At 38.5% G+C, this 16,707-nt stretch overlaps 1 protein-coding gene across 1 annotated transcript in view; it reads right to left on the bottom strand.

Annotated features, from left to right (window-relative positions):
• Nucleotides 1-16,707, bottom strand: part of UTP25 (UTP25 small subunit processome component) — a 41,820-nt gene that overhangs the window by 7,254 nt on the left and 17,859 nt on the right. The window contains 4 exon segments of the mRNA XM_074270181.1: nucleotides 5,800-6,045; nucleotides 12,058-12,170; nucleotides 12,618-12,800; nucleotides 14,404-14,606. Coding sequence (XP_074126282.1) covers nucleotides 5,800-6,045; nucleotides 12,058-12,170; nucleotides 12,618-12,800; nucleotides 14,404-14,606 — 745 coding nt within the window.

Below are 16,707 nucleotides of genomic sequence, written 5' to 3'. Positions count from 1 at the left end.
AGGAGGGAAGGAGGGAAGGAGGGAAGGAGGGAAGGAGGGGAAGGAAGGAAGGAAGAGTTCCCAAGCTATTTTGTGTAAAAAGATAAAAATCTGTATCACCATGAAGTGGATTCAGACCTTGTTAACTGATGAGATCCAAAAAGTAGAAGTCAGTCTCCTACAGAGGATTTAAAGAGATTTGTACTTGCCCCCTTGGAGAGATTTGTGCCTGGCATATTTATTAATCTGCAGATATCAAAAAGCTAAAATAGAATGCCAATGTTAGGTAAAAGGATTCAAAAAGAATCTTAGCTTAATCTAATAAAATAAAGCTTAATTGTAACAAGTCATAGGATCCTAAATGTAAAGTTGTATGTGTAGGATCCAAAACTAACCTCAAATGTATCATATACAGGAGGCATGATTGGAAAGGAACAGATAAGCAGAAGGCATAATGGGAATTTTTAAAATATCCCCTTTATTCAATTTTATTATATCATTTCTCTGAAGTCTGTTTCCAGTTAACATTAACCTCACTCTGCTTTACAAAATTTGTTTCTTTAGAAGTATAAGATTATGATTCTGTTTTAAACTAAATTTGTCCAACTTTTATGGCCTAAGAGAATGTACAAGATTGCTGTACACCAAAAATTATTTCTCTGTCTCTCTGAAGGAATTTTTAACTATAAAAACCTCATAGGAATACTAATCTTGGTTCAGAGTTATTTCTACACCACCTGAACATGAACTTAAACATATTAAAACCCAGGCTTTTACCTCTATAACTTCTGTTTTGTCATAGGTTTTTCAGCTGCAGTAACCTACCACATGAATTCAATGGGGATATCACTCCTATAAAAAAAAGGATGTGATTTTAGTGGACTACCATGCTTAATATGAATAAACTGTGATGTGGCAGCTAATAACGCAAGCCCAATCTTAAATTATATCAATACAGATACAAGTGTCTGTGACTAGGATGTAGGAAAAGCACTAAGGTTGATGTAAGAAAAGCCTGAAAGACTTACATTTATTAAATTTATTATTCAGGATTTAAAAAAAAAATGGCAAAGAGGGCAGATTAGGCCTGATTGAAAGATTCCTATCTAAAAAGCTATTTAAAAAGCAGAATGGGCTGCCTTGGAAGTGGTAGCTTCTCTTAATTGGAAGTCTTCAAACAAATGTTGGGCATCTGGAGTATGTCATAGGGAGTACTTATGTTTAAGTCTGGGTTTGCCAAGACAGCCTCTGAGGGCCCTTCCCACCTGCAGATTCCATATCTGGTCCATATTCAGGGTAGAATTAATTTAAACAACTGGTCAGGTCCACTTTAAATATTTGTATTTTCTGTCAAAGTATCTCTCATGCCATTTTTTTGACTATACCACTAGTCTCTTTAACTCCTTCCCTCACAAAGAAGTTGGCACACAGGAAAGAACATCAGTCCTTAAGGGGTTTGAAAAGAAATGGATTTGAGTTCCAGGTATATGACAGACAATCTGCAGATGATATCCCCTATCAGAACCTCCGTTTCCACATATGATAAATGGGAATGATAATATAGGAATCACCTGCTTCACAGAGTTGCTGAGAGGACCCAAATCCTTTGTAAAGTATGTTCTACAATGTAAGAAAAACATAAGCCCGTAAAGACGCAATTACTACTTAGAAATCAAACCAAATGCATTTCCCAGGTCAAAAGTGCTCACCACAAATATATTCAAATTATCATATGCCTATTTTTGATCAGGCAAGAAAATCCATAGAAGAAAATTATGTTTTATCCAATTTGCTGGGTAATTCAAAACAGTTTTGAGTAAAGTTCCACTAATTTAAACTCTGATTCCATCAAGAGAGTCAATAGTAACAGAGACAAACTCAGTCTTACGCTAAAACTCTAGGAAAAAGATAATTAGCAAAAAACAAAGAAAGTGTTTAGCCTACTTAAGAGTAAGGACAGCTTTCTCAAGCACAGCAAGAGTTTTTATTCAAATAATTAATGTGCTAATTAAAAACAAGACATCTATTAGTTAAAAGACTTTTAAGTATTCCCTAAAACATTCTAGCCCAGCAAAGGGCCTAATAATGACAGGCTTTCCTTCCCATTTAAGATAAAATCATGTCACCTCGGAATCTGGAGAACTGCAGGCAAGTTTGGGAATAGTCCCTGGTTTTAAGCATCATTTATGCTCTCTCTGACAATGACACTGGGAAATTTTCCAATTCATCCACTTCACTTATGTGATCTAGTTACAAGACTCATAAAAAAAAAAAAATTACATTTTCCAAACTTGATTGAAAAGATATACTTACTGGAGGGGAGGGAAAATGGCAAAGATCCTGGGTTCCTTCATCAGCTCTCATGCTAACCAGTCTTGTCTGACTACCTGGGAATGAAGCCCAGGCAGCAGTAATGGAATCAACTCTCAATTATCCATGAATAGATTATTGGCTAAATAGACCAAATTAGGCAAACTTCTAATTTTAGGCTGGCTTTTCCCTGGCCTTTAGCACACTTCTGGAATTCTACTCCCCATTGACACAATTAGTGTGTACCTGGGGAATGCAACTGTTATAGCATATGCAAAACATAATTAGGAAGAGCAAGCTGCTGCCAAAAACCATGGCATGGCAGAGAACAGAGCTAGAAAGAATTATGAATTACCCAATGTTTGAGATTAACCATTCATTCAACAACTCTCGAACTGAAATACTATATGAGGCATGAGGACAGAAATACAATACAAGCTCTCTGCAGCACTCCAAAAGAATAAGAAACATATATGATTAATTAACTGTAATACAAAGGAAAATGAAGTGTCATAAAACAAGTATGAACAAAATGATAAGGGAAGTCAAGGGAAGAAGAACTCATTTCTGTCTAAGGAATCTTGGTGGACTTCCCAGAAGGCGGCTTTGGAGCTGCTTCCCTTCACAGAACATACCCCACTGGGCATTCTTCATGTTTCCTATTCCTTAGAGGCATTAGGAGGTATAGGGAAAAGTCAAGAAACCAGAAACAAATTGTGTCTCCTCCTTCTCCTTAACAAGCACAGAACCAAGGCACCCACTATTTATTTACTTAAATACAAACAAAATTCCAAAAACTCTACAGCCGTCTAGCCCAATGCAAATTACTTGGCTTGCTATGAAGGGCAAGAAGCAAGCACTGGACCCTGAGGGAGTTGATTAGAAATCATTCTTTGATTTCCTAAAATAGTGCCTCTATGGATGTTCCTCTGAGGAATAAAGAAAGATGGAGGGAAGGAATTAGGGAAATTAGATGCAATCTAAATATGTACCACCAGGAGTTTAAGATCACCTCTGTGGAAGATGGTATCAAAGAGTTATAGGAGCAGCTAAGTTTCCTAACATGCTCTCTCCTCCTTCCCTACCAGATCAATTCTATCACATGGATGAAAAAAAAAAAAAAAAAAAAAAAGTAGACAAGGGGAGGAGGAGAGACAGAGAAAGGGAATGGGATGCTTGGCTTCTCCTCCAAGTCAAACCACTATTTCCTGCTTGGTATGATATTCTATTTCTGGCAGTGGGACTTTTCCCACAGAATTAAAACCATCAGTGACATCAGTGTCCCCAGGGTCCTCCCCTCTCCCCCACCCTCACTGCAGACCTTCCCCCCAGTCCTTTAATGGTAGAGGCAGGGCCCGTAACCCTAGGTCCCCTAGCTCTCAGCAGTACTCTGGCTAATGTTGTTATTATATCACAGGATAGGAGAAAATGAGAATGAATTTCCTTATACTTTCTTAAACAGGTCAATGCTATATCTCCAAAAGGTCCATCTAATAAATCCATTACAGGTCTGATGCAAAAATTCTATAATCTAATTTTTAGACCTCTTATCTCAAAGCCTTTTATAACTTTATTTGCTTTCCATCTGGTCAAGTTCCTGTGAAAACAGGCTATTCTTAGAGCCAAATAACATGGATTCAAATGCCAGCTGTGGCATTTCCTAGGGTTACTGAAGGTAAAACAAGTGACAGAACCTCTAAGGGAATAAGCATTTTTTTTACTCTTCTAACATTTATATAATAGCCTTCTGGTTTACAAAGCATTAAGCGGATGCCACCACCTCATTTGAACCTCACAGTAATTCTGGGAGGTAGGTGCTGTTATTATCTCCATTTTACAGATGAAAAAAATCAAGGCAGGCAAAAATAAAATGAACATGGTCAGAAACATGATTTTAGTTTAGACCCATCCTTACTCTACATCCAATGGGGCACCTAGCTACCTTCATATATACAGTAGAGTTAATTGTACAAATGTTAGTACTGTCTACTTCACAGGGTAGTTGTGAGGAAAGAATCTTATAAACCTTAAGGTACTACTTAAATATGAATCGCTATCAATCCCGGGATCATATAAAAAAAAAAGAGGGGGGTTGTTTAATAACAGTATCTTCAAGCTTCAAAAGAGGCTCACTGGAATTCTAGATTTTATCAGGAGTCTGAATTTAAATTGTCCATACGCTATTCCAATCAATCAATCAATAAAAATTTATTAAGTGCCTAGTATGTGCAAAATACCATAGTTACACACACACACACACACACACACACACACACACACACACACACACACACACACACATATACACACACAAACAGGACAGAAATAAGGAAGTTCAAAAGATAGGTGGGTCTGCTCAAAGAGACTCTTTTTTGTTTTGAATATGCTGAGCCTTGATGCCTACTAGATAAGCAATTAAATAAGGAGTCAGTAGTACAGGTAATAGGGAGATATTAGCTCTGGATATCTAGAACTATGAGTCATCTGTAACAAAGATGATAAACCTAGGTGTGCTGATGAGGAGACTAAGTCAGTATCTATAAAGAAAAAATTTTAAAAGGGCCCCATTGAGCCTTGGGGATATCATACCCATGAAGAACAAAATAAACTGAAGAACAATTAAGACAACATTATGGGGCAAAAGTAGTCCTTAAATCCAAAAAGAGAGAGAGATCCAGGAGGAAAGGGAGATGAGCAGAGCCAAATGCTACAAACAAGTTAAGCAGGATTAACCAAAGTATACAGGATTCTTCATCTCATCGAATCTACATTTCTAAGTAACAACTCTGCCTTGGCTTGGAAAGTTTTCAACCCCACTTCTGAAAACACTTCCCAGAGCAGCATTCTTAGTACCTGTGATCTCTCTGAGGGCAAGGACCATGTTTTTGCCTCTCTTTGTGTCCCCAATGCTTAGCACAGAGCCTGGCATATAGTAGTGGCTCAATAAATATTTGATGATTACCTCTTCTGGGCCACTTATATGGTCATTTAACCAATTCCAAATCTGCTCAATTACACTCTACTCTACTCTAATGTCCCTCCCTCTGCCCCATCATCCCCTAGGACAACCACATTGGCCACTTCTACCAGATGATGCTTATACAAATCAATGTAGCTCTTTATTTCACTCCTTTTCCAATGTCATTGAGTCTGTCCAAACTGCACATTATTCCAGGCAACTGTGCTTCCAAAATACATGCCCTTACAACTTACGTGACCTTGGAAAAGTCAGGTAGCTTCCCCTGGCCTAATTTTCCTCACCTAAAAAGTGAGAGGATCGGACGACCTCTCTTAATCTTTGAAACTTTTATTTCTTGGCCATATCAGAAAAAGAAATGAGTGAGCTGGAGGGTGAGACCTCATTCGCCCTCAGAGAAGCTTCCTAGTCACTTTGGAAAGAAGGCAGGGAAGCAGCGGGAGCTTTGGAACACCACAAAACATTCCCCCAATAGTCTGCTGGCATGCCTCTCCCTGGGGAAGGAAAAGCCGCTAAGTCTGGCCTTGTCTTACCTCTTATAGAAGTGAAAACGTTCCGTGAAAAGCAGAAACTGACGTTCTCCTTGGAGGAAGAAGTGTCTGGCCCTGGAGACCCCAGACCTCTCAGTGTATTCACAGATGTGGGTGAAGTTTAACTCCTCCTTTTTAAAATAATTTCGGAGCCGCACAAAGTCAAAGTAGGATGGGACATAGATGAGAGTGTGAGACATTACTGCATCTTGATACTGAGGTAAGATCTTATTCACAAAGAAATGAAACCTGGTTAAGAAAACAAAAAAACAATCAGGGACTCTATCACTAGCTAACTTCCGTGTGATCTTCAGAAAGCTATTTTGTTTTTCTGTATTACACATTCTTCAAAGTAGAAAAAAGACAAAATAATACCCAAAATAGAGTAAGCCCAAGGACTGCTACAAAGTCAAAAACAAGAATAAAGATTTGAAAGCACTCTGAATTTTATTTACATGCAAGGTTTTTTTTCCAATATAGATTGATCTTTCTAAGTCCCACTTGATCAAGAGGAAGCCATTCTTTGCTCTAATGTTGCAATCTGTTGTTACTTTGATATTTTCATATCTGTAATCATTAATGACACTGGTCCTTCTGTCCTATCTATGATGTTTTTCCCAGATCTAGGGACCAAAGATGTAAAAAAAAAAAAAATTTTAATTAGGATATTGTTATATCTTTCATAATTATGGAGAGAGGACAAATTCTAAACTCAGTAAATAGTTAAGACAAATTATACTTGAAATAAGACTTAAGATCTGATTATATAAAAAAGGCTTTTCCGCCACAAAGCAATGCACAGAATAATGAAAGAAACCAATTTTAAGACATAAAGGTTGTACCAAACTCATAGAAATACCTGCTCCAGTATCACAATGGAGGATAACTCCAGGTACAGAACTCCACTTCCCATCCAAACCTATGGCTTAATAAGCATGCCCTATGTAGTTGTTGGAGGCCACTAAGTACCAGTAAGCATTGGATCCCACTTCTTATCCAGTCCAAGTCCAGGCCTCTACTCACTAAGCCATGTGAATCAGGCATTGAAGAGGACCTGACACAAAAGACAAGAAGCCATTCGCCAGTAGATACTGGAGTCTCCCATTCAAACTCCAGCTCTTCACATATGGCATTAAAAACCCAAGACATCTAGCACAGTAATAAACTGTGTGGCTCCAACCTCCCTTTCCAGCTTTATTCTACAATTCTACAAACTCTTTTTGAACATAGTCACCACTGGTCCTCTTACCATTTCTCACAAAGCTTTAACTGGCTGTCCCCCATGCTTGGACTGTCTTCCCTCCTCCCCTTTACCTCATATGGTCCCCCTGCTCAAGGTCTTTTGCAGGAGCCTGTCCTGACCCACTCCCTCCCGCCTGCCAGTTCCCTCTTCCCACCTGCATCTAAATGTGTATCTGCTCCTTTCCCTGGCTAAATGATAAGCTCTTAGGGACAGGGACTTCTTTGCATCCCCAGACCTAAACAGTAACTATCACAGAATAAGTGTTCTATAAATACTACATGACTTGACTGTTATGTGCTCAAACAAAAAAAAAACAAAAAAAAAAAACAGGCTTTTCTAAAAAGAGGAATTATAAATATCAGCCACTACATGAAAAAATTAATAATGAGAGAAATAAAAATTAAAACAACTAAGAAATCATTGTACATTCATCAAATCAGCAAAGATAATAGAAGCCAATGCAGTTGTGGTAAAACAGGTATGCTATTACATACCAGTGGGACTGCAAATTGATCCAAACTTTATGAAAAACAACATGGAATTATAAAATGAAACTTAGAAACATGTGCATATTGTCTGACCCAGAATTAGGATTACATCCCAAAGGGACCATGACAAGAGGAAAAAAAAAAATCCTAATCTGTGTAAAAATATTCTTAACAGGATTTTTTATAATAAGAAATGAATAGAAATAAACTAGATGTTAACTGACTGAGAATGGCAAAACAAATTATGGTATATGAATATAATGGAATATTATTTTACCATAAGAAATAAAAAATATAAATCCAAAGTTATGTTGGAAGAGATATACGAAGTGTGCACGATGAAAAAAATTAAACCAAAAACCCAATAGCCAGAGTAGCAATTATGCAGGAAAATAACATTTATAAACCTGTGACAGATATGCAAAAAAAGTTAAAAAGCATCACAAAAACAATCAATATACATACGTATGGGGTATGAGACAGAAGCAAATAGCAGATCAAGACAAAATTATTTAACTGTGAATAATCTTTTGGTTTGGGGTTTTTTCTAGAAAAAAGGGATGAAGGGGAAGGAGTTTATCAAGTAAACTTACATTTCTCATGCTTGTTTTTATTTTGAATAACTGGTTTTCAATGGAAATTAAAATAACATTTATTTTTTAAGTGATAACACAATTCAATGGAGAAAACAATATAGGACCCAATGCATCCTAGAACTTACATGTATAATCATGATTTGCAAGTATTGTTAAGTCAGGATTTCAGAACTGAAGAGGACCTTAAGATACCAGGATATCTGGTGCTGGGTTAGCAAACTATAGTTTGACAACCAGATCCAGCCACTACTTGTTTTGCTATGGCCTCCAGCTAAGAAGAACTTTCATCATTTAAAATAAATACATTTATGTTATCAAAAATCTTTATATTATGAAATTATATTTTGTCACATTAAATTAAATATATATACATTTTAAAGATTTTTTCATTTTAAAAAGTAAAGACCATTTTTAGGTCTTGATCTATACAAATATTAGTGGTGGTCAGATTGGACCCCGAGGCCATAGTTTACTAAACTATGATCTAATCCAAACCTCTCATTTTATAGATGAAGAAAATGAGGCCCCAAGAGGCAACTCAGTAACACATTGAGTCTGGAGTCAGAAAGATCTTAGTTCAAATCTGGTCTGTGCGACTAATTGTATGGCCCTGGATAAGTCACTTAACCTAGTTTCCTCATCTATAAAATGGGTATATTAAAAGCATCTACCTCTCAGGGTTGTTGTGAATCTCCAAAGAGATATCTGTAAAACATTTAGAACAATGCCTGACATACAGTAGGTACTTAATAAGTGCTTGTTTCCTTTCTTCCTGGGAAGAAGTCATTTTCCCAAGATCACACTGTCAAAATTCAAACTCAAGTATTTCATGCTCATTCAATCACACAATTCAGCCAATATCTAAATAAATACAAATCAGGTGCAGCTCATCAGGCGACGAGCATTTAGTCCTGGCTCTGTTATTTACTGTCTGGCACATTTTATCAATTTGTGATCTCAGCTTTTTCATCAATGAATGAGGTCAGCTGGACCAGATTTTCCTTCTCCAAGTTCAATATTTAAGGATTCCTGCAAGTCCAGACAATTTAGACATGTAGAAACTTAAAATTTTGAATGATTAACATGGTATGAAGTGAACTGGGAAGTCTTCTTAAAAATAGCTTTGAACTAAGGATGAAAAAAAGGATAGTTTTAGGATTTCATCAAGTTCATTTTGGGGTACCTAGAGAAAACCAAGGTCTAGAAATATAATGTATATAAAATATATATAATTTTTTTTGTTTGTTTGTTTTTAATTCAAACATAGCCCATTAAAAAGAAAATGTTTCTAAATCTGTTGCTTCTAAGATTGGTGGTTTTCCTGTATCTCAGTATAAATCTTAGGGGACACTTAAAGATACAAATTTAAACTATTACTCATGTAAAATGAACTTGAGGCAGCTGGGTGCTACAAGAAATAGTGCTAGATTTGGAGTCAAGAAGACCTGAGTTTAAATTCTGTCTCAGAGAGCTGCCAGTTGCATCATTTTCTCACCTATAAATGAGAAAACTGGAATCAACAGCACCTTCATGCCTTCCAGCTCTATAGCTACAATCCCAATACCTTGGAAATACTGATTTCTTTGTAAGGAACCCAAGGCTCTGGTGAGGAACAAGGAATGTTAAAAATGGTGATTGTCATAGTAGAGAATTTGTCAGCTGATTGCTGTCTTTTGGGTTTATGTAGGTAGTGAATCATTTCCTCAGGCTCTGAAAAATCTCTCCCTGGAGAATAAAATAAAGACCGTGAGCCTGGGAAATGAAGGACCTATCTTTGAACCAAAGGGTCCTTCCCAGAATGGCTTGGGAAGCCAGCTGGCTGATCTCTATCACCTACTCTTCAATGTAACAGCTATTATGTAGAGAGAACAGCACAGAAACCTTTTACAATTTAATTGATTTGTGTGTGTCAGAGGCTCAAAATGAAAAAGAATAGACTCCCAAAGGACAATTTAAAGAGAGGGAAAGTATGAAATATAGAAAAGACCCATATGATAACACAAAAGGTAGAATTCGATAAGGACTAATTAATATATTCAAAGGGCTCTAAAAACCTATGAGGGAGAGAATCCTTTCAGAAAAAGATGGATCAAGGAAGGCTTCCTGGAAGTGGTGGTACCTGAGATGGACCATGAAAAAAGAGAAGGCTCTTAAACTCTTAAAAAGCAAAGAGGAAGAAGAGTATCTGTCAAGGTACCTCCATTTCTCCAGGTCCTCAACTTGTCCCCACAGATACCAAGTCTTGCTGAATCTGCCTCCCCATCTTTCACACCTGACACCTTTTCTCTATTCACAGTTATGGCCTCCCCCCCCACCCCCCCAAGTCTGCCCACTGCCACCTCACTGGTCTCCTGGCTTCAGACCTCTCCCCATTCCAGCTCAGCCTTCCACACTACTGCCAAAGTATCTTATGCAGAGATAAGACCATGTTACTCCACTGCTCAGAAACTCCAGTGGCTCCCTAACACCCCTGGGCACTACACACAACCCAGCCCCCAGCTAGCTTTCTAGGCTCCCTGCAGAGTCCATTCACATAAGTCTCTCTCTTCCTCATACATGGCAGTCCTATGTGCCCGGAATGTCCTGCCTCATCTCTGCCTTGCACAATTCCTCACTTCTTTCCAGATTCAGCTACCATCTATAAAAAGTCTTTCCTGATCACTCAACCATTAAGTGTCCTCCCTTCCCAGCTACCTGACATTTATCTTTTATTCATTCTACTTATAGATATCCATTTGTTTCTATAAAGGGAATGTAAACTCCCAAAGAGCAAGGATTGTTTTATTTCTCTCTTTATACCCTAGACACCTAGCACAATAATAAACTGACTTTGACTGACTGGAGATGGGAAAAGTGTCCTGAGACATAACAAGTGGCAGTGACAAGACTTTATATGTTGAATAATCACTTAACAAATATTTCTTAGAATATGATATGCACAGAATATAATGTTATGGATGGGACTAAAATGCTGATAACCTTTAACCTTGAGGTTCCATTGGTAGGCATAAAACCCAAGGAAGTCAAGGGCAAAAAGGCCCCTTATACCCTCAAGCAAAAAACAGGGCAAAGTAGATGTCCATCAAGCCAAAAATGACTAATCAAATTGTAGAACATAATGGAATGGAACATAATTGTGTTGTAAGAAACAATATGTGTGATGACTACAGAAGCATGTGAAATTTTCCACAAAAAAAGCAAAGTGAAGTCAGCAGAACTACGAAAACAAAATAAAAAAAATTTTGGGGGGCTGAGGCAATTGGGGTTAAGTGACTTGCCCAAGGTCATATGGCTAAGAAGTGTTATGTGTCCGAGACCAGATTGAACTCAGGACCTTCTGAGTTCAGGCCTGGTGCTCTATCCACTGTACCACCTAGCTGCCCCCAGAAAAACAATATTTGCAAGTGCAACACTATAAATGAAAAGAACCACAAAAAAATCAAATCCAAACTGAAAACTATATGCTATAAAATCACAATGATCAGATTTAGCTCCAAAGAAGAGATGCTGTAAAAGAAAACACCCTCTTCCACTTCTTTCAAGAAATGAGGGACTACCATTATGGAAAATCATACACAATATAAAACTCCTCCCTTCTGCTGGTTAGTTTTGACACGATGGGTTCCCCCCCCCCACTCTTTTTTAACCTTCATTATAAGGTATAAGAGCTTATTCTCTGGGAAATGGAAAAAACATTTATAAAAATTAAATGTTATCTGCATAGCATTGTGCTAGTATAAGAAATGAGCCAACCAACACAGATTGTTCTACATAACAATACTGATAGAATAAAAATCTGCCAGTCATAGGGGGCTAATGAGGAAATAATTTATTTAGGTCAACAAAATCCAGTAAAATCAGCTGGAAGTCTAGACTTGTAGATGCCTCCTGAAGGCCAAATACCCAGCCACACCACAGAGAGCTAATTACTTACCTGGCATCTATTACAGAAAGGAGGTTTTCAGCTTCTAATCTCTGGAAAACATGCGGGAGCTGCACCAGAACCTGACTAATGGAGCCAGTCATCGGGATGCTCCTCACGGTTACCTGTAAAAAGGCATCAAGAGCTTTAGAAGGGAAGGGTGACGCAGCACAGCAGAATACTAGATGTGGGCTTCTCTTTGTGGGTGATTCTCTCAGTTTCTTCACAATCTTTTTCTGTCTGGGTGGAAACTAAGTATTCTCCTCCTCTTTCTTTTGATACTTCACCCCCTCCCCAAATGAAATGTCAATAATCATATTAATGATGAGGACAAGGATGATGACAGCTACCATTTATAACGCATCTTCAATGTGCCAAGCATTGGCCTAAGCACTTTACAATTATTTTACCATTTGATTCTTACCAAGAAGGTAGGTGATGTACAGATCAGAAAAACTAAGACTTGCCCAACTAGTAAGCAGAGAGAGGCCAAAGTTAAACCCAGGTCTTCCTGACTCTGCTCCCACAATCTACCCAGGGCAGCACCGCAGAATGGAAGGTTCTATTATTACCTGCCCTTGGTAATTGACACAGTACTTGCTGAAGACCGAGTTGATCTGGGCCTCTTGCAAGGCACCAAACAGCAGCGTCTGCCGGTAATACTTGGACCAGTTATTCAGACTCCACATACGTACTCGGGAGAAATCCACTCCATGAGAATCCAAGGGAAGTAAGTTCATATGGTTCATCAAATGCTATGAACAAAGTCACATAATGTCAGGTGCAGCCAAAATGTCAGCTTGTTTGGCCTGACTATGTACATTTGATACAAAGGTTTTAGTTTGTTTTCCCCCCCTTTCTTTCTTTTTTCAATCGGGGTGAGGAAAAGAGAGAAAGAAGATAGTGATAAAAGAGTTGCCCCCCAAAATAAAAGTTCATCAATGCAGCAGTTTTTGAAAAATGGAAAGAGAATAGAAAGCAAAATGAAACAGAGACAAGCAGGCAATTTTGAAAGCAAATTAATTATATATCAAACTGTACAGAAGAAATTCATGGTTTCATGGCCAATCATCTTTTCCTGCCTGACTTTATATACAAAAATGTTCATTTTATTTGGTATTTAAGTTCTTAATGAAAAAAAAAAAAAAAATTTGCAAATTCTGTGAAAAGAAGTATCTGACTTGTTAAATTCATCATTAGTCTAGGACCATCTGGACATTTACCAGGATGTGACCAGCACATTCCCTGCCAAAAGCCTGATTTTAAATTAATGAGGCCTTGGTTAGAGTCAAAGGTTTCATCACCAAAAGAGGAAAAAAAAAACGTTTCCCAGGCCCACAAGGGGCACCTTAAATTCCACAGCTACCACACATGATGAAAGCAGTTACCAGGTCACAAAGCGTGATCAGTTCATCCTCACACCTCCACTCAATGATGTCCAACGATCCCCTGTCATCTACAGGATCAAATACGAAATCCTCTAGGGGGCACCACAGTGGAGAGCCTGGGCTCAGGAGTCAGGAAGAAATCTGGCCTCAGAAACTGGCTGTGTGACCCTGGGCAAGCCCCTTATCTCTGCCTCAGTTTCCTCATATATTAAGAGAGCAAGAGAAGGAAATGGCAAACGACTCCAATATCTTTGCCAAGGAAACCCCAAATGGGGTCATGAAGAGTCAGACACAATTGAACTGATTGAACAAATATGGAACAAAATTTGGAATTATGAAGATAAAGTAGCCAAAATGTCCATACCTGAGGGTCATGGGAAAAGGTTCTCTAAATACCAAATCATTAGCCCTTTCTTTGTTAGTAGCAAAGAAGTGAAAACAAAGTAGCCGCCCATCTACTGGAATACAGCTAAACAAAATGCGGCACACAATAAACAATTACTCTGCTGGAAGAAACAACTAATATGATAAATTCACAGAAACAAGACCTATGTGAACTAATGCCGAGGAAAGAAGAGCCAAGAAAATAATCTGTACAATGATCACAATAAGATAAATGGAAAAAAGAAAGAAAAATGTTGCAAAATAACAGAACATTAAACATGACCCCTATGAATTTAAGACAACACCTCCCCTAATTCTTTTGCAGATGTGACAGATCTGGGGTATACAACATTCTATATCACTAAGATTCTTTTTCAATGAATTCATCAAATTTTGTCCCCCTCCCCATCTTTCTTTGAATAAATTTAATTTAGCTTCTAAGAAGGCAAAAAGTGTTTTGCTGGGAAGTTTTTTCCCCTATAGAAATGGCCTCCCTTGAATATATAGCAAGTTGGATTTCTTTATCACACAGTAATTACACCAGAAAGCAAGCTACATAGTACACATTTGTAGAAAACATCATTACCAGGACATGCTCCCAATTTTGCATCAGGTAAATGTCAACTTGGTCAATAATGAGAATCTCTATGGAAGATAAGAAGTCAAAGTCCCTCTTCTTTTCTCCCTCTGCACCAATAATAGTTCTCAAGCCAAGAGGGGAGGCAATGAGAATATCTGAGGAGTAAAATGGAGCATAAAGTCGGATGCTTCGCTGAAGAACTGCAACTCCTGCACATACACATAAAAAAAGAGACAAACATTGCAATTGGTTCATTATTTAGTAGTCATTTGTATGCTGGAGAGATGACCTCAAAACCTTAGTGTTTAGGTCTAGCCTCCCACCAGGGATGCCCATTCAGCCTTGCAATGATAGAAGCTACTGAGCTCAACCCTATTTCTGACCGCCCATCGTAAAGATATATATTGCCAACAGGGTCAACCCTTACATTGTTAAAGAAACACCAGTTAGTTTCTTTGAAAAACCATCACCCGAAGAAGCTCTCAGAGGTGTACCCTCTCTCCTTGTGACCTGATACAGAGTATTGGGATCCTGAGTAAAAGGATCTGGTTCAAATCCCACCTTTCATAGCTGCTACCTGGATGACTCTGATTTAATTAGGAACAGGTCTCAAATTTCAAATGTAAAATAGGAGTTGGAAGAGCTAGTGTCTGAGGTCTCTTCTAATTCAATCTGATAGATCCAATCCTCCAACAAAATGTTCCATGAGACTAGGAAACATATCATTTTACGTCTTTATCTCTCCGATGATATATGATATAGAGTATACAAATGGATGATCCGGTGGTCCTTGCTAGGCAGACTTAGGTTAGATCCACTTTACTATCTTGTTTCTAATCTCATTCTTAAGTGAGACCACAAAAGAATGGGAAGGAACCACACAGAGCATTTAATATAGCTGGGAGCCTTCCCCAGCAGGTTACAGAATGATTACACCCCAGGAAGGGCCAAAAGTTGAAGATGCCAGCTGTCCTATCTATCTTGATCTATTAAACCACATCCTAAATTTATTATCCTCTGTACTGTCTCATTAATAAAAATAAAAATTAACAACTTTATTACCAATTAAGGAGGGCTGTGTTTCTTTCTTAATTTTATTGTCAATTGTTGGTCCTTTATACTAGGTTGATCAGAAGTGGAAAAAAAAAAAAAGATTGTCATAAATATTCCTAATAGCACAGATTAGAGAGGAAAAGGAAAGCTTAATTCAATGCCCTCTCTAAAAAAAAATGTTCACAAGATATACTTTATTTTTAATTCCTCAATACATACCTCCCTACTCTGTCCTCCAGAAAACCATCTCTTATACATAAATTTTTAAAGCAATTCAGCAAAATGAACCAAGACATCACCCAAGCCTAACATTACACATAGTATTCCCCACCCAAAGTCCCTCTCATCACTTCTCTACAAAGAAAGGGGAAAAGGCCCATACCCCTTTATTTCAAAGATGAAGAAACTAAGGCCCAGAAGAGTTAAATGATTTGCCCTCAGTAGTAAGTAAGTAGTAAGTGCCCCCGGTTGGATGTGAATCCACATGCTCTGGCTCCCAGTCTAACACTCTATGAGCAACCAAGCAAAGAGCGTCCTGCTCACCCTGGGGTAAGAATATATACAGACACACTTGTAAAGAGAGGGCTGGCTTCACAGTTCTACAGGGAGCCAGGGAACCAGTTAACTTAAGCACTGCTTGGGGGAAATCCCATGGTAATAAAAAATGAAAACACGATTTGTGGACAAAATAGCATCTTTGTTCAAAACACAACCCCAGGTTGCCACTAAACTATTATTTCACACTCTGCATGGATCAGATGGACACATGTAGCATCTTGTAACAACAAATAACCTTTCCCTCCCTGAGTTAAAATGACTGTGTACATCCTCCCTTCCCCTATGCAAGCCTCCACAGCATCAGGATAATAACCTTCCTCCCAAGTAAACTTGCAGCTGCCCTGCTGAGCCTGTCCATCTCCCTCACCACAGGAACTCCTGACAATCAGCCCACGAGCAAGCTCTAGACACACTGGCTGCTGAGCCACGGAAAGGATGGAAGCAAACAACAGCCGCGCCATCCGCTTGGCCAGAATGTCCCACTGCGGGACATCTCAGCCATGTCTCTACTTATCTGCAGGGAGGGTTCCCACTACAAAAACACGACTGATGGCCTCTTCCATCAAGTCAGCCTATTCAGCACAATAGAACTCCAGGGGTTTTCTTCTAACCAGAAAGCTCCTGATTTTGTTGCAAGTTCCCTAATCCCCTGCTGCCCTAACACAGGGAGGTCAATGGAGCAAGCCTCTTGTGCTCTGG

The sequence above is a fragment of the Sminthopsis crassicaudata genome, chromosome 5 (assembly GCF_048593235.1).
Source record: "Sminthopsis crassicaudata isolate SCR6 chromosome 5, ASM4859323v1, whole genome shotgun sequence".
In the NCBI taxonomy this organism is placed as follows: domain Eukaryota; kingdom Metazoa; phylum Chordata; class Mammalia; order Dasyuromorphia; family Dasyuridae; genus Sminthopsis; species Sminthopsis crassicaudata.
The sequence above is the reverse complement of the archived record's forward strand: the minus strand, read 5'-3'. Positions and strand labels throughout refer to the sequence as shown.